Raw genomic sequence first — 25,167 nt, 5'->3', positions numbered from 1 at the left:
AAGGGCCTGTCATTATGTGCCCGGAAGGCAGACAGAATAGATATTTCTAGCTGCTTCTTCCCCCACTCTTCTCCAGGGAAGAAATTCATCTTTTCCAGGAGGTGAAACAGGAGGTTGGGGTCAGAGGCTGCTCTGTTCTCCTTAGAGTGGGGAATGAGAGAAAGGTTAGAATTAGATCTATCTACTCCCTTAAATATTGTTCATCTGGGCATAAGATCAGGTTTCCTCTAACTTCTGATCGCCTTGACATTTTTGTCATTAGAAGAAGGGAGACTTCAAGCTCTATATCCAAGACCTGAACCCTTTCCCACAAAATACCAGTTCCATAATATACACACATAGCAAATAGCAAAAAACTCATTCATCCATATCTTAGTAAAACAGAAAGCAGAGAAAATATACATAGGAGAATATATAATAGAAATATAAAATGAAAGAGTTCTCCCATTGGGAGCTAAACAAGTCAGATCAACCATTAGGAATTGATATTATACACTGTCAAATTTTTGTGAATGACCAAAAGATGGCATACACAAAATGTGAAATTTTAAATAGATAAATTTCAGCTTTTTTTCTGTTTCTATTTATTTACTACTTCTATTTATTTATATTCTATAGTACAGGAAGGAATAAGTAAAACTAAAGACTTAAATTCCTAGTTTTTCTTAAGGGGAAACTCCCCAAAATCTGTAGATAGCAAGCTAGATAGGAACATGAAGGAAACCTTTAGCTTTTCATGTGTCTTCCCAGAATCTTTTTCCTTCAGCAACCTGAAGCAGGGTTACCACTTCTATTTTCTTTCTTGAAGCTAGAAGCCAAAAGAACCTAGAGTATCTTGCCATTTGAACAGTCCTGAAGTTTGAGGAATTTAGAATAATATTACTGGCCTTTGGAGAATACCAAGGGGTACTGATAAAAGCTGAACTGTCTCACATCACCAATTCTACCCAGTCTCTCATTTTCACACAGAGCAGGGCATTCAACTCCAACAATGAGGAGACTTCTATATCAATGGGCTTTGAGCAGGTTACATTTCGATTTTTATTCTGGGTTAAGATCCCCATCTAGAAAAATAATGTCTTAAAGTTAGATTATGGTCACCTCTTTGACCTATCCAATTCCATTTCCAGATAAATTAGGAAGAATCAGGGAGTGAATCCACAGAGAAAAAGATAATCATCCTAGGAAAAAGCACATTTTATCTTAAGGTCTCTTAACAGAACTTCAGATTATTTTAGTACCCAGAAATGAATGAGCCAAAGGAGGTTAAAGCTTCATCTAAAGTTAGATTAATCTAAAGGAACAAATTCTAGAGTTGCTGGTGCTAGAGCAATTCTTGATCATCCTATCCAGAATGGTTAAGATTTGGGTGAAGCCTCAACATCCAAAGAATAGTGAGAAAGTGATAAACCTGATAGACAATCTGTCCCAAATGCTTGAAAAGTTTTTTCTCCCAATTCAGCTCAACTTTTCCTAAGAGGAGAATACTAAGGATGATCCAATGAGACCTGAGTCCCTGAGAGTCAATAATCAAAAACCAGAGTCACTCAAGAATGTGAGCATGAACTTTACCTAGAAGGAAGGGAGACAACTGTACTTGACTCAAAGGGACTTGTATGGGGATGTGCTACTGGAAAACTATAGGAATCTACTTTTTCTATGTCAGCTTTTTAAACAAAGATGATTTCCCATCTAGAGCAAAAGGAAATGCCAATGGATTCAAAAAAAGAAGACCTTAAAAATGCAAGTCCAGATTGGAAAACTATATACAGGTAGTTAGATAAAGCGCTAGGTCTGGAATCAGGAAGACTTGAGTTCAAATCTGGCCTCAGACACTTACTAGCTGTGTTATCCTGGGCAAGTCACTTAACCCTGTTTACCTCGATTTCCTCATTTATAAAATTACCAAGAAAAGAAATGACAAAACACTCCCCTATCTTTGCCAAAAACAAACAAACAAACAAAAAAAAACAACCCCCCCCCAAAAAAAAACACCTAAATGGGATCACAAAAAGTCAGACATAATGGAAACAACTGAACAATAACACATATGATGTATATATACCACACTACTACCCAAAAACAAAGAGTGAGAAGTGCCATAAAATTTACAGGAATGGTAGTTTTCTTAAGGAGCAGTAGAAAGGAATTGAAGGAGTGAGAGGTAAATTTGTTGCACTTTGGAATAAGGCAGAGTTTGGTGGAATAACAAAGGAGAAAAACTTAGAATCATCTTTAGCTTCTCCCTCTTTTGGAAGAGGAGTGGCCTTTGCTCTCCTCTTCCATCAGGTGCTGATCTTTTCATAGCTTTCAAAAAGCCAGTAGGAGTATGTACATACATCTTTTATCTGGGAGCTCTTGGTTCTGAAGAAAGGCATAGGATAATAGATTTAGAATTAGAAGTTACTTTAGAGGTCAAGTCCAATCTCTTCATTTTATAGATATAGTTCCAAAGAAATTAAGTGATTTGCTTAGGAAATTATAGATAAAAAAGCCCCTGAGGCAGATTTTCCTGAGTAGCACTCTATTTACTGTACCACCTAACCATCCCACAAATGTTCTCACCAGTTCTTGCTGTTCTATTTCTTGCCCAAACCCATGCCTTAATGATGGTTATTGAGTTGTGAATGTTCTTGATCCTAGAGCTCATAGGCTCATGGATTTAGAATAACTTCTTCATTTAACAGATGAGGTTAAATTTCTCAGAGAGATTAAAGTGATTTTGTCCAAAGTGAGATAGGTCTATTTCATCCAGGCTACTGACTTAAATGACAACCAAATGACAAAACTAACTAGTTCCAGGGAGAAGCCCATCTCTATACTAGCCCAACCTTCAATGGGTTCTACTAGAACTTTATGTAATTTAGCCCTTAACAGCTAAAGTAAAAATCAATGGAGTTGAACTATTGAATCCCAGGTAGCTCCCTGGGCGTAGGAGACAGTGTGTGCTTCTTGTAAATAACTGCTAATATCAAGACATCGATTACTACCTTGTACTCTGTCTTTTGGATCTTAAAGGTTTATTTTAACTTTTAATCAGTAAACTATGAACCCAGGGACTGTGCCTTATCTAAATTTTCTACTTACCTAGCTTTTAGGATAATTTTCTGCATATAATAAGTATTTAATAAATGTTGAATATAGATCTCAGCTCAGGCTCAGTTCAAGTTTCTTCATTCTCTCCCCAGTTATACTATTAAAAAAAAAAAAAAAAAAGAGTTGTTATGGATGACTGTTGATTGAATGAGAACCAAAGAAAGTATTTGAAGTTATACAAGATTGTTATAGGGAATTTGATGTTCAATTCCTGAAGTAATATTTCTGTTGGTCCTCCTCATTTTAGGTATGAGCATAAAAAAATGCTACATGGCTGAAATCATTGTTTCCAACAGTCTACTTCTCTGTCTGTGACAGTAACTCCAAGTAATTTTTTTAAGAGAACAATAGTTATCATCCATTATGTTATCTTCAGAAGCTCTGAAATTTTAATATAGTCAGACTTCCCTTTAATCTTTGTTAGCCTTAATGTGCTGATCTTTGAAATAAGAATAATAGTTTCTACCCTGCCAACAACAATGATAGTACCTTAGGGTTTATAAAGCCTTTTATATGTTGTCTTACTTAATCTTTACAACAAATAGCTCCATAAGCTGGATAGTGGAGTATTACCTCTACTCTACTGATGGGGAAACTTAAGGTTGAAAGTTAAATAGCTAGTGACAATTAGAACGGAACACAGGTCTTCTCTCACGAAGTTGTTATGATGATCAAATAATTTAACATCTGTGCCATTACTCTATAAATAGTAAAAACACTATGAACATATAAAGTACTTTTTTGTTGTTCATCTTTATCTGTGATTTAATCAGTATGGGAAACTCCTGTGCAAACTCCTTCCACCGATGCAGTTCAACAACTGTGTGAGGCGCTGAGAGATTGTGACTAGTCAATAGTTATACAACCAATATGTATCAGATGTCAGGACATGAACCCAGCCTCTCAGAATACTAGTTCTGTTATTACTGTAGAGACCCCACACTTTTTAATGGTATTTACTATAAGATTATATCTGTGCTGTAAATTTTGACTTAATAATAATATGGCAATTTTGTAAAAAAAAAAAAAAATCTATAACCTTCATGTTGTACTTAATTACAAAAGTTTCAAATATAAAGGTACATGTTTCCACAATTTGGGGAAAATAATGTTTCAAACTCACTGCTATATGTGCCCATTCTTTTTCATTAAGAATCATTTCTTGTTGTTTTTTATTTATTTTGACTATGGCTATTATTGTTATGAATTATATTATACCTTTCTGTTTTAGTGATAATTGAAAATCCATTAGTGCAGACAAAGGAAATAGAAAAAGAAGAAAAATTCAATCCTACAACTCCAAGGTAAATTTAGAACAGAGACCTAGAATCTTTTTGGTACAATTAGGATGATATCTAATTATCAAATTAAATAGATTGCTACAAGGTGGTACACTTCCTTTGAAAACTATAAGATTAATTCTACACCATGTAATTTCTCAGTGTTTATGTAAATATGCAATGACGGGTATTGCAGTATGAAGAGAAAATGTAGCTTTTATTCTCAGAGAGATGATACTGATTCTTAGTTTTTCATATTTTGTTAATGATAGTAATATGTAGGAAAAATAAGGCTTAAAAAATTTGTCTTCTTACCGCTTCAGTCTGAAGTTGCAATACTTTTTTACCTTTTTTGGAGAAATCAGTATTAAGAAAAATTTTTGAAGAAAGAAGAGAAAAATCTTATTTCAAGAGCAATAATCCAGTTATAAGGGCTGAGACATGAATCCCCATTAAGACTGCCAAACATTGTACTTAAGTTAGGATAGTTCTAGTATAACCTTTTGTTTTTAAATTACTTGGACCTCAGAGGATAAATATTGTGTGCTGTTCTTATAATTTCAAATAATTACCTATGCTTATCATTTCCTTTTATAAATATTGCCTTTATACTACCAGGCAGTATAGTTTTATACTATCAACTGAGGATCAAGTTAAAATGCTATTTAGCATTCAGAACTTTTCATAACCTATTTCTCCTCCCATCCCTCTCACCTTTTCAGGCTTCTTTCACCTACACTAACCCAAATACTCTGAAATTCAGTGACACTTCTTCCTAATTGTTCCTCATCTCCTAACTCTTGGAATTTCCCTGGCTGTCCCACATGCCCGAATGCTCTCCATCTTCATCTCTACCTCCAAGCTTTCTGGGCTTCCTTCAAAGTCCCAACTAAGATCATACCTTTTACTGGAAACCTTTCCTCATCCCTCTTAATTCTAACACCTTCCTTGTGTTTATTTCTTATTTATCCTGTATTTGGCTCATCTATACATAGCTGTCTGCATGTTGCCTCCCAATAGACTGTGAGCTTCTGTAGGACCCTTATTATCTTTTGCCTTTCTTTGTAGTTCCAGTCTTTAGCATAGTGCCTGGCATACAATAAATGCTTAGTAAATGTTTACTGACAAACTGACTGACCAAGTAAGGAAGAATGTTACTAGGGGGATTGATGAATGGCAGAATAGCATAGTGGAAAAAACGCTAGCTTTGGGGCCAAAGGATCTGAATCTAAGTCTAGTTCTTTCTCTTATTACCAGTATAATGGATAAGATCAAGATCACTTAACCTCTTTCTCTCTGGACCCAGTTTCTTAAGGACATTGTACTAGGCTATTTTTAAGGTCCTTTCCAATTCTAATTTCTTTGATCCTATCTTGCTATAGAAAGCTTCTTGGAGAAGGTGATATTTAAGTTGTGATTTAAAGGATGGGTAGGAGAAAATCAATAAATGAAAATGAAGAGAATTTTGTGAGCAAAGATATAGAGGATGAATATTGTATGCATAACATAAGGACTTCATTCAAATCATTTACTCTGTTTAGCTTATACCTGTGTGTATGTGGGCCAGTGAGTTATATATTTTTTACTTCCATACAAACTGCAACTTGACAAAAAGCAACAGGAGATGCTAAGTTTCACAAGAATAAAAATAAAGATAAAGATTCAAAAAGTATAAATACAGCAACCAGGAAATGGTAGGGGCAAATATAATGACCAATACAGTGTAATAGAATAGAGAATATATTGGATTTGGTGTCAGCTTGTTATGTACTCTCGAGTAATTTTACTTTTTTGGTCCTCCGGTTTCTTTATTAATAAAGGATCTGGACTTTTTAAGCCCCTCTAGTTCTAACTGTGAATTTATGATGGATTATGAATGATAAATGTGCAAAAAGCTTTTTGTGTGTGACAAGAAGACCAGGGACTCAAAGTCTTTTACAATCTTCCTTCCAACTTTCCTTTACAACTTTATCCCCAGCATTCTAGCTTAAAGGGTTTACTTATTGACTTGAACCACAAATATCTACAAATATTCTCCCTTGCATCTTTTTTCACATCATTTCTCCCAGATAGAATTCTTTAACTTCTATTTTATCCATCTAGCTTCAAGGTAAAATTCAATTACTACTTCCTTCATTAAAAATTCATATGGATCTCTCCTTCTAAATTTCTATGCCATTAATTTTCTGTACCATTCATTTGACATTTAATTATATGCTGCCTTTTGACTTAACTGTCATGTATCATCTTTAACATCTTATTTTTATATATCTCCTTAAATATAAACTTTGCTTTTTTATTATACTTTTTTATTTTCAAAAAATTAATAGTATTTTATTTTTTCCAATTACATACAAATACAATTTTCAACTTTCATTTTTTGAAAGATTTTGAGTTCCAGTCTTTTCTCCATCCCATCTTTCCTATTCCCTCTTCCAAAGATGGCAGGCAATCTGATATAGGTTACATATGTGCAATCATGTAAAATATATTTCCATATTAGTCACGTTATGAAAGAAGAAACAGACAAAAAGGGAAAAAGACATGAAACCTTCCCCTCTAAAAAAAAAAAAACTAAAGTTAGTATGCTTCTATCTGCATTTAGACTTTCATCAGTTCTTTCTCTAAATATGTATAGCATTTTCCATGTGTCTTTCGGAATTGTCTTGGTGTATTAAGACTTTAAAAAAAAAAAAAGATTCCTGATTATGCTTAGCACTGAGTTGAGCAGATAGTATGAATTCAATGAATATTTTATGTTTTGATGTTTGGCTAAACATTTTTAAAAATTTTTTTGGGAGTTATACATGTACATTGATTAAAAAAAAAAAAACATTTCTTTATGAGTCATGTTGTGAAAGAAAAATCAGAACAAAAGGGAAAAACCACAAGAGGAAAAAAAAACTGAAGAAAAAGAAAAAAAGTGAACATAGCATGTTGATTTACATTCAGTGTTCATAGTTCTCTCTCTGGATACAGTTGGCATTTTCCAGACAAAGTTTATTAAAATTGCTTTGGATTCCTAAAACTCTAAGAAAAACCAAGTCTTTTATAGATGATCATCACAAAATTTTGCTGTTATACTGTATACAATGTATTCCTGGTTCTGCTTGTTTTGCTCAACATGTGCATGTAAATCTTTCTAGGCCTTTCAAAAATCAGTTTGTTCATCATTTTTTATAAAACAATAATATTCCATTACTTTCATATACCATTAACTTATTCAGCCATTCTCCAACTGATGGGCATCTACTCATTTTCCAATTCTTTGTCACCACAATAAGGGCTGCTATAAACATTTTTGCACATGTGGGTCTTTTCCTCTCTTTTATGATTTTCTTGGGATACAGACCCAGTAGTGACACTGCTGGAACAAAGGGTATGTATACTTTGACAGCCCTTTCGGCATAGTTCCAAATTACTCTCCAAAATGGTTGGATCATTTCACAACTCCACAGCAATGCATTAGTGTCCCAGCTTTCTCACATCCTCTCCAACATTTATCATTTTTTCCTGTCATCTTAACCAATCTAAGAGTTGTATGGTGCTACTGCAGAATTGTCTTAATTTGTATTTTTCTAACAATAGTGATTTAGAGCATTTTTTCATATTACTGTAAATGGCTTTAATTTCTTCATCTGAAAATTGTCTGTTCATATCCTTGACCATTTATCAACTGGGGAATGACTTGTATTCTTATAAGTTTGACACAGTTCTTTATATATTTTAGAAATGAAACTTTTATTAGAAACACTGGCTGTAAGAAAATTTTCCCAGCGTTGTGCTTTCCTTTTAATCTAGTTTATGTTGGTTTGTTTGTTCAAACCCTTTTTAATTTAATGTAATCAAAGTTGTCCATTTTGCATTACATAATGTTCTCTAGCTCTTTTTTGGTTATAAATTCCTTCCTTCTCCAAAAATTTGCTAGATAAACTATCCCTTGTTCTCTTAGTTTGCTTATGGTATCGCCCTTTACACCTAAATCATGTACCCATTTTAACCTTATTTTGGTATGGGGTGTGAGACCTACTGGTCTATGGCTGAGCCAAAAATTAAATAGAACTTGTGTTCATGTTTTCAAGATTTTTTTTAACAGGTCAAGTATGGAGTAGATGCACATCAGTTGGGAAATTGCTAAATAAGTTATGATATATGAATGTTGCAGAATATAAAAATATTATATATTTTATATAAATATATAAATAAAATATTATATATTCTATAAAAAATGATCAGGATGATTTCAGAAAGTCCTGGAGAGACTTAAATGAACTGATGCTAAGTGAAGTGAGTAGAAACAAGAGAACATTGTACACAGCAACAAGATTATGTGGTAATCACTTCTAATGGACTTGGCTCTTTTCAATAATGAAATGATTCAGGCTAATTCCAATGGACTTGTAATGGAGCGAGCCATCCACATCCAGCAAAAGGACTAGGGAGACTGAATATGGATCACAACATAATATTTTCACCTTTTTTGTTGTTGTTTGCTGGTTTTTTCTTTCTTTCTCATTTTATTCTTTTTTTATCTGATTTTTCTTGTGCAGCTGTGGAAATGTGGAAATATGTATGGAAAAATTGCACCTGTTTATTAACATGTATTGGATTACTTGCTGTTTAGAAGAGGGGGTGGGGCAAAGGGAGGAAGAGAGAAAAAATTTGGAACACAAGGTTTTGCAGGGGTGAATGTTGAAAACTATCTGCATACATTTTGAAAATAAAAAACTATTATTTAAAATTTAAAAATTTAAAGGTCAAGTATGTATTAATATGTCATAAATGTAAATCCCTCAAAGCTAATTAAATTATGAAATGTTAAACTAGCTTTAAAATATTTATATGCAAAACAACAAAAACTTGCAATTTATATGCAAAACATTTGATATGTGTATATTTATGTGTTTGTGTTTTTGCAATCTAGCGCCTATAAACTATTGCTCAGTGAGAATCATTCTGTGGTCAGAGTTTGCTCCAGCTATCAAGTGGATATTAAGTTGCTTTCCCTGTTGCATCTACCAATAAGAGATCCTCAGGATTACTATTCACTAGGTGATATTGTTGCAAATGGTCAGAACCTTGATGGAAAAATTATTAATGTGCTTGCAATAGTAAGATCGGTAAGTTCCAAGAACCATGGCAGGTAAAGCTATTTAATCTGGAATCTTGATGACTCGGTTTTTTTTTTTTCTAATACATGTCAATTATGTCTGTTCTCAGTCTTATTTTATACTTTCATCTATAATCACTTGAACTGATTTAGGTAAAGGGAAAAATTCCAATTATGTGCTCATATGTATGAACTTTTTATATGTTTCATTTGAACATGAATCCAAAACAGTCACAGGCACTTAAATAATAGGTTTATCCTTTAAAGAAGTATAAGCTAATAATCAAAGGAAATTGGTAACACGCCATGATACACTTATTTCCAGAGTCACTCTGAGATACATGGTAGAATGGTAATAATACTGCTAATTGGCTTACAGTGGGCTAACAACTCAGTGTTGCTTCATTTTGGCCAATCTCAAGTATTATAAAAAACATTATAGAAATATATAATCCTCCAAATGTGATCCTTTCCTAGAGTATATCAGAACTAATCAGTCTTTTACTATAACTTGTATTACATTCTGATAATCACAACTTAAGACAGTCATGAAGAAATTTAAAATTATATTTACAAGGGAGGAAAAGAAAATTATGATTTCTATAAAAAACAAACTATATTTAGAGAAGGCCAGAAAAATGGAGAAATTTCATAAAATCAAACCCATAAAGAAAAATTAAAGAAATAAGAATGAGAATGACTTAATGATTATTTTAAAGTATAGGATAATTATCAGCATCTCTTTTTACAGAAAAGCAAATTGAGGCTCAGAGACATTAAGAGGTGCCCAAAGTCACATTGCAAATAAGTAGCAGGGCAGTATTAGAACCCAAGTCTGCTGTTTTCTATTCTAGTGCTCTCTCACAATTCCCACTGAATGACTCCAAATTGAGGAAGCTCTACCTAGTGACATGTGTACAAAGAAACTTTACCTATTGCACATAGATATTTTGTTCTTATTGAAAATGATAATCTTATAGTAATTTCTGCTATTAATTGCTTTATATAAAGTTGGAATTACTTATATGCAAGAAACAATGTAAATCATCAAACACATTAAATAGTTTATTATATTAGGTTACTATGCTATAAAATCCTACCTTTTGAAGACCTTATGGTTTGACAGTCAAAAAATAAAAATAAAAATAAATAATTCCAATGAGTAATAAAAAGGGTTCCTTCTAAGAAACCATTTTGGATACATAGGGAGCACACTGATCAACTTAGATTTTTAAAAGATATTTGCAGATGCAATTAATAGAGGAAGACTATAAATGAGTTGCAAAACAGCATCAAAAACTCTAAAACTTAGAATGAGCCAAGACTGGGAAGAAAACACAAGAAAAAAGGAATTCTTTAAAACCTATGTTGTCACAAAAGGAGGATCAAGGAAAAAATAAGACTATTTCTTGGTATGGTAAAAGATAACAGTGAGAAGGCAGAACTGTTCACCTTATTTTGCTTCCATATTCTTTTCTAATAATAATTCTCGAACAAGGATAGAATGATCAAATGGTTAGCAGGGAGTTGAAATCCAGGACAAATGAAAAGATAAGATAGCACCTAGTTGTCACTAATAGATGCTGATTTGCTACTATAAAGTTGTTTTAATTTGTACTTCTCTTCTTGGTGATTTGGAGCATCTTTTCAAATGGCTGTTAATAGCTTATATTTCTTCTTTTGAGGATTGCTTATTCACATCTTTTGACCACTTATCTATTGGGAAATGACTTTTATTCTCATTATATATTTGGACCAATTTCTTATATAGCTTGGATATTAGACTTTTGTCAGTGAAGTTTGTTGCAAAGATTTTTCTGAGTTAACTTTCTCTTCTATTTTTAACTGTATTGATTATGCTCACAGAAAACCTTTTAAATTCTATATACTCAGAATTGTCTATTTCATCTGCTGTGATGATCTTGTAATGCTCAGACCCTAATTTGATCAAAAACTGTTTCCCCATTTCATAACTGTGAAAACTATCTCCTTTCCAGTGCCTCTAATTTGTTTACATTTAATAAGATGAGATTTGATAGGGTTAAATATAAAATCCTATGCTTATGAAGATTTTTTTTATTTTTTACTTTATTTTTTATTTAAAATTTTAATTTTTTAAAAATTCTGAACTTGACAATCATTAACAAACATATTTCCAGATAAATAGAAGAATAGAAAAAGAACAGTGTACATGAAACTCTGAATCTCTGTTGTATAAAACAAATTTTAAAATAATATAGTACATTCAATATCTTAATATAAAAAATTTTCTACTTCTCCTTATAGAGAGATGGACCTGTGAGGCAGACTAAGAAATACATTTTCAAATATAGTCAATGTACAGATTTGTTTTCCTGAACTGCTTATTTGTTACAAGGGATACTTATTTTTAATTTGGTAGGGAGGGATTTGTAAGGAAGAGGGGAACTAGTGATGCTAGTGCCTCCCCCTACCCCACCCCCCAAAAAAAGAAGATAATTGTAGCATTTTTTTTAAGCATAGAAGAGAACAGGATGTTCAGGGGACAAACAAGCAATATAACTGAAACTAACATACTAAATTTTGAGTACATAAAGTTGAAAGCTTTGGTACACACAATATCAGTGCATTTATAATTAGATGAAAAACAGTTGACTAGGGGAAGAAAATCTCAACTTTGAAATACTTGAAAACTTTAATCAATACAATGATCAACCACACAACTCTGGGGAAATTTTCATCTTTCTTACCTAGTGTGAGTACGTTCTGCCTTGAAATGAGTATCTGAGTACAGTTTTTTAGAGAAATACTTGTGACATGAGTTGCCTTCATTCATCAGAAGTGGTTGGCTTCCCTAAAATGATTTCTTAAGTCTATTGCAAGACAGCAATCATTCTGTTTTATGGTAAGAGAGTAAGATACCCATGTTGTCCTCTAGATAGTGTTCTAGTCCATCACCAATACAGTGACATCTTCAGTTTCTCTCTAGTTCATGAAAGGGAGTTTCCCTAAAAAGTTATTCTATTGGCCACCAGATGGCAGTCAACTGCAAATGCTTCTCCTATTCTCCTCTCCTTCCCCCAAACAGTCCAAGCTTTGGTTGTGGCTTTGAACCACTTGGAAAAATTCCTGCTAGCCAAGTGTGAAATGAATCTAGGAGATATAATGGAACTTTGCTCAAAATATTAAACTATTAAATCCACAGATCATAAATAACCCACCTCATCTGGGCTCTTTCTCTTTCATTGTAGTCACCTGCATTCACAGGACTCAGATGTTAAAAGTTGTGATCTTGTAATTATTGTGCATAGAATGGGTGGAAGGAAGGAACTAGATCAAGTGCTCCTATGAAAACATCTGCATCTACCTGTCTTCCAATCCACTTCTGATTATCCTTCCAGATATCCAAGTACGGCTGAGGGGACTTTTGATAACACACTAATGGAAAAGAAATTTGAAAAGAGAATTCTATATCTCATTTTTGGACCATGAGTGGATATATGGGAAAGCAGGGAATACTGTGAAGGAAATCAGACTCCTCCTTTGTTGCACCAGTGCAATAGGATCCACAATAGCTAGTGGTCTTAGCAATCAGGATATTCTCTGTCTGTGAGGTATCTTTGGATGCTGTATTTTCAGGGTAATATAGGTTGTAGTTTCTGCATCTCTCCATGTGGTCCTGGTCACTGGCCACTACACCATCATATACATGGCAACCTAGAAGTTCAAAACTAAAATAGAAGAAAGGAAACTAGATGAGATTGCTATAGCATATCATTTTCTCCTACTACAGGACTTCTTATCATGAGATCAGGAGTTCACTGTATAAGAGGGGAAAAGTAGTTGCTTATTCTTTCTTATGCCAAAAACATTCTTTGCTATTATCTCTCTGTTATCCCCCCATTTCCCAGGTAAATAATTCAAAAATCTAAAAGTAAGCAAAATTATGGCAGTAATGTTTGACAAAAAAACTTTTAAGTTTAATCTGTGTTTTCAACATTTTCTCCATCACTTTCTTAAGTTTAGTTAATCTGTAAAGCAATAAATCAATGCCAGACCCATTGTATTTTTCATTTTTCAGGTAAAGACGAATTTTTTCAGTTCTTTGAACTTCAAACATAATTTTGTATGTGTAGGTCCTTTTCCTCTTTTTGATATCTTTAAAGTACAGGCCTAGTAAATCACTGAGACAAAGGGTATTGACAGTTTAGTGATTTTAGGGGCATAATTCCAAACTGTTTTCCAGAATAGAAACTAGATCATTTAACTGGATCAATTCATAGCTCCACCAACAGTGCATGAATAGCGTATTTTCTCATGACTTCTTCAGTATTTGTCCTTATCATTTTTGGGTCATCTTTGCCAAACAGATAGGTTGTAACCTTAGGTTAGTCGGTAAAGCAACTTAGGGTTGCTCTAATTATCATTTTTCTAATTAGCAATATTTTGGAGCATTTTATATGGTTGTTGATACCTTAGATTTCTTCTTTTGAAAACTGTTCATAATATTTGATCATTTATCTGTTGAGAATGGCTCTTGTTTTTGTAAATTTAAATCAGTTTCTTTTATATTTGAGATACAAGACCTTTATCAGAAACTTCCTGCAAAAAAATTTCCCCCATTAATGATTTCCCTTTTAATTTTAACTATTTAACTTTATTTTTTGACTGTATAAAAAAATTTAGAATTCTGTGTACACAAAATTATTTTTTTCCTTCTGTAATCCTCTCTGTCTCCCTTTTTTTACATGAACTTTCTTCCATCCATAATTCTGATAGGTATTTTCTTTTTTGCTCCTCTAATTCATTTATAATGCAATCATATATTTTTTTAATATATCCCTGTCTCTCATTTTAAATCAGGTGAGCTACATCTCCCCTCAGTGGCTTTTGTGGGTAATTGCTGAGCTGTTAGAGGTGACTTTATCTTTTTATTTATACTTTTTTGGTTTGTTTATACTTTCTTTTAGCCTTACTTCCTGAATTGATGCTTTGTGTCTGAATCAAGTTCTACTTACTTTTATAGGGAATGTTGGGGCCTTGTTTAGTCCCGATTTGTATAATCTAGAGATTGTAATGCTACTTTCTCTGATTATTAAATGCTATGTTCTTCAATGATCTTAGGGATGACTGGAGCCAGCCGAGCTGCAAACTTTTGGCATTGCCTAACCAATAATATCTAGGGAATGGTATAATGACTGTCCTTCCAGTCTAATCTTTTCAGGCTTCTGACACAGGTTTGGATCTGGTAATACCATTGTAGACTTGCCCTTTGTTGAAGCTCCAGTAAATAGCTGCTCAAGCATCTTCAGCTTCTATCAATTAATTGAAAAGCTCCTCAGGTTCAGAATGATAGAACTGCAGACTCATCCTTGATCCATGCTTCCTGCCCCATACACAGCTGCAGGCCTAGCCTCTGTTCTTTGACTCTGCTTTGGGATCAGAGAGACAAAGCTATATATTATCTTGCTTTGCACTTCCTACCCAGGTATACAACTGTAGATATAGCCCTCATCTTTGATCTGTGCTGATAGTTTTGAAAATTTGCTACAGAATCAGAGCAACATAGTTGAAGAATCTCTCTTCTTCTTTCTCCCTGTCTTATAATATAGCAACATGCCCCAGTCTTCATTCATTAGATCTAGGGCCCTGCTCCTAAATCAGAATAACAAAGCTGCCAGATTACCCTTTCTCCATACTCACAGGTCCAGTGAATAGGCATAGGTCCTAGTTTCCATCTACCTTCTAGAAAGTCTGAATGGACGAGTCTGGTTAGAACTAATCTCCAGTAACCACAGTAGCTATATCCTTATACTAATCTGGATTGCAAAGACAGACCACTGTGATTTCTCTTTGATTTCCTTAAGTGCTACTTGGTCTGGCACTTTTCCTGGATCCTTGTTAGAACAGTTGTGGGAGAGAGTTGCCATTTTGTGCCAGTCTCTTAGCTTATGTTTTCAACAAAGACTCTCTGGCTAGGATATGCCACAAAATCTCTATGACTCATATTCACATCCCAGTTAAACCTGGGAACATTAATATGTTATTTATTTTTCTCTCCTAAATGTGACCTTAAATTCTCCTGCAAAAATGCAGGCTAATAAGACATCAATTCTATTAAAGTTTTTATTTAATCCAAGAATTCTTAAAGTGTGGCCCAGGTATTCCTGGGGAATCCTTTGGGAAGAGGCAGGTCTATGAGGTGAAAACTGTTTTACACTAAGATATTTAAATTGTCTTTTATGGTAAATATTAATAGCTATAACCTATGTAACCAAAAAGTCTTGAGTCTTCAATTATTTTTAAGAGTGTAAAGGAATCCTGAGACCAATGTTAAAAGAAATTCTGGTTCAGGCCTTGCTCTGATTAAAAGGACAAACTCAGGTAAAGAAAGTTTAAATGGTTTTATTTAGCATGCCAAGCAGTAACCTGGCCAGCCTTCATTCAAGCTGCACATTTTTATAGACAGCAATAAGCAACTTCCATATAAGGGCAAAAGTATTTTGATTCGTTCATATAAATATGAGAAACCGGTTTAGAGTCATCTCCCTTATTACAATATCATGGGAGATGGGATTAGTAAGTGTTTCTCAGCCTTTATTCAGGCTAGCCACTAAGTACTCAAAGTTTTAAATAAGGTTTTAAAATGGAGTCACCAAACTAACTCAATACAAATAGCTGACTTTTTACACTAAAAAGTTTAAGTTGATTTAATCAGATAAAAAAAAAATGAAGAATGGTCTCCTACAAAATGCCATTGCCTGTCAGGAAAATTCTCCCTTTTTCAGAGGGCATCAAGCTTTCTTACCTAATGTTGTCTTTACCATTCCTCCTGGACCTACCCACAGTACTTGTGAATATATAAAGATAAATTGATGCATTTGGTTCCCTATTATTCTATCTAATAGCAGCAAAGAAAAAGTTTCTGGATTTGTGTCCATTGAAGTTGTTGGCTTGCTGACATATGTTTCCTTGACATGTTTCTTTCTTTCTGCTCTTACTATCTGATATACTCTTTGAGACTTTGTTTCCCTTGTCCCTTATTCTTATTGAGACTATCTTTATGAACTGAATGATGCTGTAATATCTTTATGAACTGAATGATGCTGTAATCTGTAGATATCCTTCATCTGGTTCTATCACTGCTTTAGCATCTGTCTGATACTAACCTCTCAATTCACATATATTCTTCCAGAGCAATCTGTATATGCAAAATGGGAATAGGAGTTGTTCTTTGTCCTTCATTCTTGAAGAGGACCATGACATTAAGAAGGTGATATCATGACATGCAAGTGAATTGGACTGTAGTGAGGAAGGGCTGTGCAAGGTCACCTACGTCACTTTCCCCTCCAGAGCCATCTAGGTCCAATGGTCAGATATAGATTGAGATGACTAGAGATGGCCCTGGAAGACCTTGGCCTTTTTAAGCTAAGATCTTCAATAGGTCTCAGTTTGAATAGGAGTGAGTTTTAGTGGATAGATGAGTTGTAGATATGTTAAATTGGATATGTCAGCAAGCTATCCAGTTAGAGATGTCTAGCAATAAGCTGGTATAAAATGAGGGGTCTGGGAAGAGGTTGGAGCTACTTATAAAAGTTTGGGAGTCATTTACATAGAGGTGATGAATGATGGCAAAGTAGTGATACAATCACTAAGAGATAGAAAGGAGAAAGAATTGAGGAGGCCTAAAACAGAACCTTGTAGGTAATATAATAGAAAGAGCACTGGACTTGAAGTTAGATCTATCTTTGAGTCCCCTAGGCAAATCATTCTCTCTAACTCTTTAACTTCATCTGCATTATGAAAACAATAATGTCTGCTTTATATCACAGTTAGTTTGTTGTGAGAACCAAATAAGATAATGTCTGTGCAAGTAATGTATAAAGCATACAAAATTTGAAATATCTTATCATGCCACCTATTTTTAATCAAAACCTTATCATTACAAAATACTACTTATTAGTCTTAATGTTTTCATTTTGGTATTTTATTACAAAACCCTTTCATGTTTCAGTCAATCAAGTGTTTAAGTATCGATTTTGATTATGGATGAAGTGTAATGGTTTTCTTTATTTTGTTAAGATTGGAGAGCCAAAATATTTTACAACCTCAGACAGAAGAAAGGGTCAAAGGTGTGAAGTAAAGCTATATGATGAAACAGAGTCTTCTTTTGCAATGCTATGGTACATTCCTTTTTCTGTTTTGAACCCTGCATGAAAACATAAAATAAAAAAATAAAATCTATTTTGTTATTCTAATACTATATATTACTAAGAAGTACTTAAACTCATCAAGAGAAAAAATATATATAATAATAAAAGTTTTTTTTTTAATTGTTGGCATAGGAAAGTGAAATAATGCCTTAAAACTTGAAAGCATTCACATCCTCATATGTTTACTATTACTTTAGATATGTACCATAACACTTTTCTTTGAGTCCATTCTGTGGAACTGTCTCATATTGAGGTTTTAGTCAAGAATTAGAAAGAACCTTAGAGATCATTTAGTCCAAACTCATTTTATAGATGAGGAAACTGAAATTAAAAGAAATTAGGTGATTTACCATAGATCACATAAGTAAGAAGTAAACAAAGTCAGAATTTGAACCAGACTCTCTGCCTCTAAGTCCATTCTTTCTGCTGAAACACAATAATAATAATAAACACTTTGGTTATTATTTTAAACAGTCATTTCGAGTGAATTATAGTTTATACAAAATAGTGTTTGGTGAAGTGTTTTAACAGGGTATACAATTTTCTTTAGAACTTGTCATTCTCTGAAAGTAAGTTATGAGAGTAAGTTCATAGAAAGATAATGTCAAATATTAGCCGTCAGAAATTCGATTCCAAAGCTGTATAAAATATTATTAAGAGCTAAGAGATTCTGTAGTAGTAGGCTCCAGTCTCATGACATGTACGGAGGAGGTACATTATCTCTTACCAGGCTCTATTCTGCCATTTAATTCATAGTGGCATTTGAGTCTAATGGCCCGAAAGAGTTAGTAATTGCCCATCATTAACTCAGGGAATGACAAGTTAGAAGAGTAGCAACTAAAACAAAATGCCAAAAGAAGACATGGTTTTAGAATAAATAAATAGATAGATAGATTTCTAATGTATGACTTAAATATTTTATACAATAGATAAATGAGTTGCCCAAAATACATGAGAAAATCATAAGATACTAGGCTAGATATAACTTGAACATTCAGTAGTTTACTATAAAAAAAAAAAATTAGAATGGGAATGAATTTAGTGTGGAGCAATTTCCTTTACACATGTTATTTGTGGGGGTAGAGAAAGTGGGGGGTTTTTTGGGTTTTTTTTTTTTAGCTTTAATATATTCTAGACTAAATACTAATGTGATGCAGTAGATAGAGTGCTGATGCTAGAATCAGGAGCAGCTAAGTTCAAATTTAACTTCAGACACTTACTAGGTATATGACCTTGAGCAATCAACCAAAGCCTGTTTGCTTCAGTTTTCTTATTTATATAATGAGCTAGAGAAGGAAATGGCAAAACATTACAATACCTTTACTAAGAAAACATCAAAAGGGGTCATGAGGAGTCAGACTTGACTAAAATGAGTAATAATAACAATAAAATATTAATGTAAGGAATAATTCTGCAAATATTAGTTTCAGTAAAACTGCATTAACTTTTAACAATCATACTAACAAGATGAGCAGTTCATCAGAATTGACATTCTCTAAAGCGCTACAGTGTTTTTATTAGTTTTTCCTAATATATTCATGCTTTTATTAATTTCCTTTTTTATAGTTGGGATAATGAATCTATTCTACTTGCACAGAATTGGATTCCACGAGAAACAGGTATAATACTCAATAGTTATACTCAATATTTTTATGTTGTTTTAATCCATCAGACAAACACAAATAATAAGAAAATGCCTTTTTTTCCCCACACAGTAATATTTGCTGCAGATTTAAGAATAAATTTTGATAAATTTCGAAACTCTATGATTGCAACTGTCATCTCAAAAACCATTATTACAGCTAATCCAGGTAAAAATCTTTAAAATCCCTTTCTGAAAATCACCTTTTGCAGGGTCTAGTGATATAAATGAAGTTTCATTTAAAATGAGTCAAAGACATGTGATCATTTTGATTATTTTAACATTTCCATAAGGTCTAATGCTAGAATACTAGAAGCAGCTAAGTGGCACAGTGGATAGACCTGAAGTGAAGAAAACTCATCATCCTGAGTTAAAATCTGGTCTCAAATATTTATAGTGTGACACTGGGCAAGTCATTGTAATGGGCTGAGGTTTGAGTTGATGCACTGAGGTCCCAAGTACATGAGGCTAAATAGTAATTGGGCTATACTCTATTAATATACATGATTGGATAAAGAATGGTCCCTGCCCACTCTCTGTGCAAGTCCTGATGTGTTGTATAGGAAATGACGATTTGGGTGGGTGGAGGCCAAGAGAGACAGGAAGAGAAGCTGGGAGAGACTGAGCCTGGGTTCCATACTCCTAGCTACTGGTCTAGCTAGCTTCTTGACTCAGCTGCACACATTGCTATTGCCCATTCTCTTCCACTCCGATCTTTCTTCACTGAGAATAAAGACTGATGATTTTCCCCTAACCTGAATTCCTGACTCCAGCTGATTTTAAAATACGCGATCTTCACAAGTCATTTAATCCTGATTGTCTCAATTCCTCATCTATAAAATGAGCTATAAAATAGCAAACCTCTCCAGTATTTTAGATGAGAAAATCCCAGATGGGGTCATGAAGAATTGGACACAACCAACAACAACAACAGAAGCCTTAGAATGTTTTAAATTGATCAGTTCATAATCATTTCTTAAGGATATACTATGTTTTAGGTACTGTGCTCAGCACTGTAAATAAAAAGACAAAAGTCAATCCCAACTCTCAAGGAACTATTGGGGAATATATATGTATATGTATATATATTTGTACACATATATACGTGCATTATACATATGTATATAAATATATATGCACATACACATATATAAACACACACAATCATATATATATGTTTGCTAAAAAAAACAAAAACAAAAACAACTAGAATAATAGCCCAAACCATATTAATTGACTATTTGTCAATGACAAAATATTATTGGGATCCATTTAAATAAATAAATCTATTTAAGAGAAAAGGCCAATCTGAATTATTATTTAAACCAATCCTATCAAAGTGAAATAGAAATTATCTTTATGGACTGCCATTGGTTTAGAAAACCATAAATTAAATTATTTAATTTGTATTGTACTTGTTAAACATTTCCCAATTACATTTTAATTCTTGCAGCAGTTCAGTGTTCTGCTGGCAAAAAGAGCTTGACAACTCTGATTTTTAAATCAATTCAGTTCCCTTATTCTAAAGTGAATGTAGCATTAAGATTGGCCTTTTCTTCCAAACAGTAGAAATTAGTGTGGTTTAACATTATTAGTCCAGTTTTATGCAAGATTCTGTTGTTGAATCATTTCAGCCATGTCCAACTCTTCATGACCTCATTTGGGATTTTCTTAGAAAAGATACTGGGAGTGATTTGTCATTTCCTTCCTTGGAGATGAGAATATTGAGGCAAACAGGGTAAGTGACTTGCTCAGGATCACACAGCTAGTAAGTGTCTGAGGCCAGATTTTTACTCAAAAAGATGAATCTTTCTGATTCCAAGCCTAGTAATCTTTTCTGCTGAATTACCTACCTTGCATATATATATAAAAGTAGCTTGAGACAGTACTAAGGACTTGAGAGAAGATTGAGAGGAGCACCTATTTGAAAGTAGTAAAAGACCACAAGTACTGATTGAAAATGAAGAAATGGCTACAAGCATTATTGTCTATTGGTTCATTTATGATTTCATAACTTTTTTCATGATTGTTTTCAGAGATTTGTAGAATAAAGCTGAAAAACTATAAATCAAACTTTTTGGAGTCTATGGGAAAATTATATGCATAGAGTGTTCCCATGTGTTCTGCATGGAGGTATCTAAATGTAGTCTTATGGAGGTAATAGATATCTCTAAAGTCTCCTACCCCAATCTTTCCCCAAGGAAGACTTTGATTCCTGTCATAAGGGAAAGGAGAAGGTTGGGACCAGAAATTGGTCATTCTGTTCTCCTCAGATAGAGGGAGTACCAAGCTATAATTATATCTATCTGCTCTCTTAAATATTGTGAGTCTAGGAGAAATAATTTTTAGATTCAAGTTGTTCTCCATCAAGTTGTGATCATTATCCCTTAAAAGAGAAGGGATACCAATTGATAAATGATCAAAGGATATGAACAGACAATGTTCAAATGAAGAAATTAAAGCCATCTACAATCATATTTTAAAATGCTCCAAATCACTATTGATTAAAGAAGTACAATTAAGATAACTTTTCACCTCTCAGATTGGCTAAGATGACAGGAAAAGATAATGATAAATGGTGGAGGGGATATAAGAAAACTGGGACACTAATGCATTGTTTGTGGAGTTGTGAAATGATCCACTCATCTGGAGAGCAATTTGGAACTATGTCCAAAGGGCTATCAAACTGTGCATTTCTTTGAGTCAGCAGTGTCTATATCCCAAAGAGATCATAAAAAAGGGAAAAGGACTCACATGTGCAAAAATATTTGTAGCAGCCCCTTTTGTAGTGGCAAGGAATTGAAAATTGAGTGGATGCTCATCAGTTGGGCAATGGCTAAATAAGTTATGGAATATGAATGTAATAGAATAGTATTATTCTGCAAGAAATGATGAGGCTGATTTCAGAAAAGCCTAGAAAGACTTGCATAAACCAAAGCCAAGTAAAGTAAGCAGAAGCAAGAGAACATTATGTACTATAAAAAGATTATGTGATGATCAATTTTGATAGACTTGGCTCTTTTCAATAATGAGGTGATTCAAAGCAATTCTAATAGACTTGTGATGAAAAGTACCATCTGCATCCAGAGAGAGAACTATTAAGATTGAAAATGGACCAAAATATAGTATTTTCACATTATTTTTGTTGTTGTTGTTATTTGTTTCCTTGCTTGTGTTTTTTCTTTCTCGTGTTTTTTCCCTTTTGATCTTATTTTTCTTGCATGGCATGATGAATATGGAAATATGTTTAGAAGAATTGCACATGTTTAATCAGATTGCTTGCTGCCTTGTGAAGAGGCAAGGCAAGGGAAAGAAGAGAAGGAAAATTTGGAACAAAAGATTTTGCAAAGGTGGAATGTTAAAAACTATTTTTGCATGTATTTGGAAAAATAAAATACTATTAAAATATAAAGAGAGAATGGATGCCTCCTTCCAAAGGCTTGACTCCCTTCCCGAATACCAATTGTAGAATGAACACATGTAGTGAATAAACCCATTTATCCAAATCAAATGCAAAATAGAGATCAAAGAAAGTCTACATGGAGAATATATACCAAACAATATACACAGAGTGAATAACTTAGCTTAAACCAATAGAGGCTCAGATCTCATCCAAAGGCAAATTCACTAAAGTCTTTTCTGTTTTTCTTAAAGTCTTTCTTTTCTGGGACCTGAAGAGTCTACAATGATTTGTCTTCTTTCTTGAGGCTAGAAGCCAGAACAGGATCTTTTTTCTCTCAAGCTCTCACCAGCTTTCTCACCTTGTAAAGGCATGGGGTGGGCCTTAAGTAATCAGTCTGTATAAATGAGGAGAGCCTTATGCAAATGGATTTTGAACTACCAGTACTAGTATATGCCAAGTGTTATTAAACCTGATTGAATAAGGATTTAGGGTAAACTTTAATCCAAGGTAAAGATGTATCATTAATGCACTAATTGGCACTGATTTGAGCATTAAATTAGAAAATGTAAGTGACAGGAGATGAAAAAATGAGAAGTTAGAGATCAGAAGAATGAGAAGACATACTGCCTACCAGGAAAGAAAAAGTCATAGTGGTAAAGACTAGCCCAATTGATGGGTATCCACTCACTTTCCACAAAAAACATCACTACAAACATTTTTGCACATGTGGATTCTTTTCCCTTTTTTTATGATCTCTTTGGAATACAGATACAGTAGACACACTGCTGGATCAGAGCATTCTGTTTGATAGCCCTTTGGGCATAGCTCCAAAATGTTCTCCAGATGGATCATTTCACAACTTCACCAACTATGCATTGATGTTTCATATCCCCTTCAATATTTATCATTATCTTTTCCTGTCATCAATCTGAGAGTTGAGAGGATATTCAGTTGGTAAGAACAACTGCTTCAGGCTAAATCAGCTGAGAGAGTTGACTAAAATCTGATAGATTTGAAGGAAGATTCTGTAACTATTAGAAGAAAATTGTAAGAAACAGAATCCTCAAGCTATTTAAAGTCCTAACTGAGTTTGCTGTTCTTTAGCCTCATTTAGACTTTGAGACATCATTGACATCACTGTCTTGAGACAAAGCCAAAATGCTTTACAAATTTTATCTTGTTTTGTCTCCATGAACATCCTGGGAGGTAGAATATCTCCTTTTAAGGGTAAGTATATATATATATTTTTTGTCCAGGTTCACATTGCTAGTAAATTTCTGAGAATTTGAGCTAAAATCCTTTTGACTCCAGCTCTAGCTTCATTATCTTCTGTACCACTTAACTGAAAGATCTAAAGATGCTCTGTGAGCTGATTGGAGGAAAACAGAATTCTATTTCTGGAGGAATGTGGGATGAGCTAGCCAGCTGTGGGCCAGAGTCAGGGGAAGGAGGTCTATGCCACTTATGCTATCTTTGTATTTCTCATTAGTAAAAACTTTCAAAGCTATAGTCTATTATTCTTGCATTAATTTTTACTAAAAAGTGTTTAAAAATAATCAAATTTGCCATACTTCATGTCTGACTCATCTCTTAGATATATTCCTTGACCTTTTATCATGGTTGATATCATACAAAGTCATGTTGCAGTAGCCTATTTCCTTTTGGGAATTTCAGAGTGGTTTTTTTCCTCTTTGTATTCTTTGTTATAAGGGATTATAAGGTACTCCCTGGGAGAAAAATCTGAGAGATATATATTGGGAAATGTAAATAATATGAAAACAAAAGGTATCAACTAAAATGTATTATACCAATCTAAATGCACACTCTCCTCAAATATATGTTTTATCCCAAAAAACAAAAATCTCCTTTAAAGGAAAATATATTTGTATAGTTATATATTTTTTTAAATAACTTTAATTCTAGGTCACCCTGAGATTTTACACCAACCTGATTTTGAATGGAAAGTATGGCCTATATTCACGCCAATATAATTATTTTAATAAATCTAAATATGTAACCTTTTGACCCAAACTCTAGTGATTCCCTATTCCTCTGACATCTTGGCCTCTTCCTATCTTTACAGGTTTCTTCCACTTTACTCAAATTCTGCAAGTCAGCCTTATTGACTGTAGATGTTCTCCATGAGTAGAGAACATCCCCTCCTCACCTCCATCTTTTTTTTTTAATTATTGTTTTCTTTATTTTTCTGATTATACATACATAATAATTTTATATAAACATTTATTTTTTCTTTTTTATTAAACCTTTTTATTTTTCAAAACATATGTGTGGACAATTCTTTAACATTAGCCTTTGCAAAACCTTGTGTTCCAATTTTCCCTCCCTTCTCCCTGCCCTCCCTCAGATGGCAAGTAGTCCCATATATATTAAACATGGCACAAATATGTTAAATCTAATATATACATACATATTTATACAATTAT

The 25,167-nt window shown here is 33.5% G+C and overlaps 1 protein-coding gene across 1 annotated transcript in view; it reads left to right on the top strand.

The window, feature by feature from the left end:
- Positions 1 to 25,167, top strand: part of MEIOB (meiosis specific with OB-fold) — a 46,850-nt gene that overhangs the window by 10,970 nt on the left and 10,713 nt on the right. The window contains exons 5-9 of the mRNA XM_031945821.1: positions 4,328 to 4,400; positions 9,301 to 9,496; positions 17,548 to 17,648; positions 19,245 to 19,297; positions 19,394 to 19,489. Of these exons, the coding sequence (XP_031801681.1) occupies positions 4,328 to 4,400; positions 9,301 to 9,496; positions 17,548 to 17,648; positions 19,245 to 19,297; positions 19,394 to 19,489 (519 nt within the window). The remainder of the gene's footprint in view (positions 1 to 4,327; positions 4,401 to 9,300; positions 9,497 to 17,547; positions 17,649 to 19,244; positions 19,298 to 19,393; positions 19,490 to 25,167) is intronic.

The sequence above is a fragment of the Sarcophilus harrisii genome, chromosome 1, assembly GCF_902635505.1.
Source record: "Sarcophilus harrisii chromosome 1, mSarHar1.11, whole genome shotgun sequence".
Taxonomy (NCBI): Eukaryota; Metazoa; Chordata; class Mammalia; order Dasyuromorphia; family Dasyuridae; genus Sarcophilus; species Sarcophilus harrisii.
This window is presented reverse-complemented; position numbering and strand designations above follow the sequence as displayed.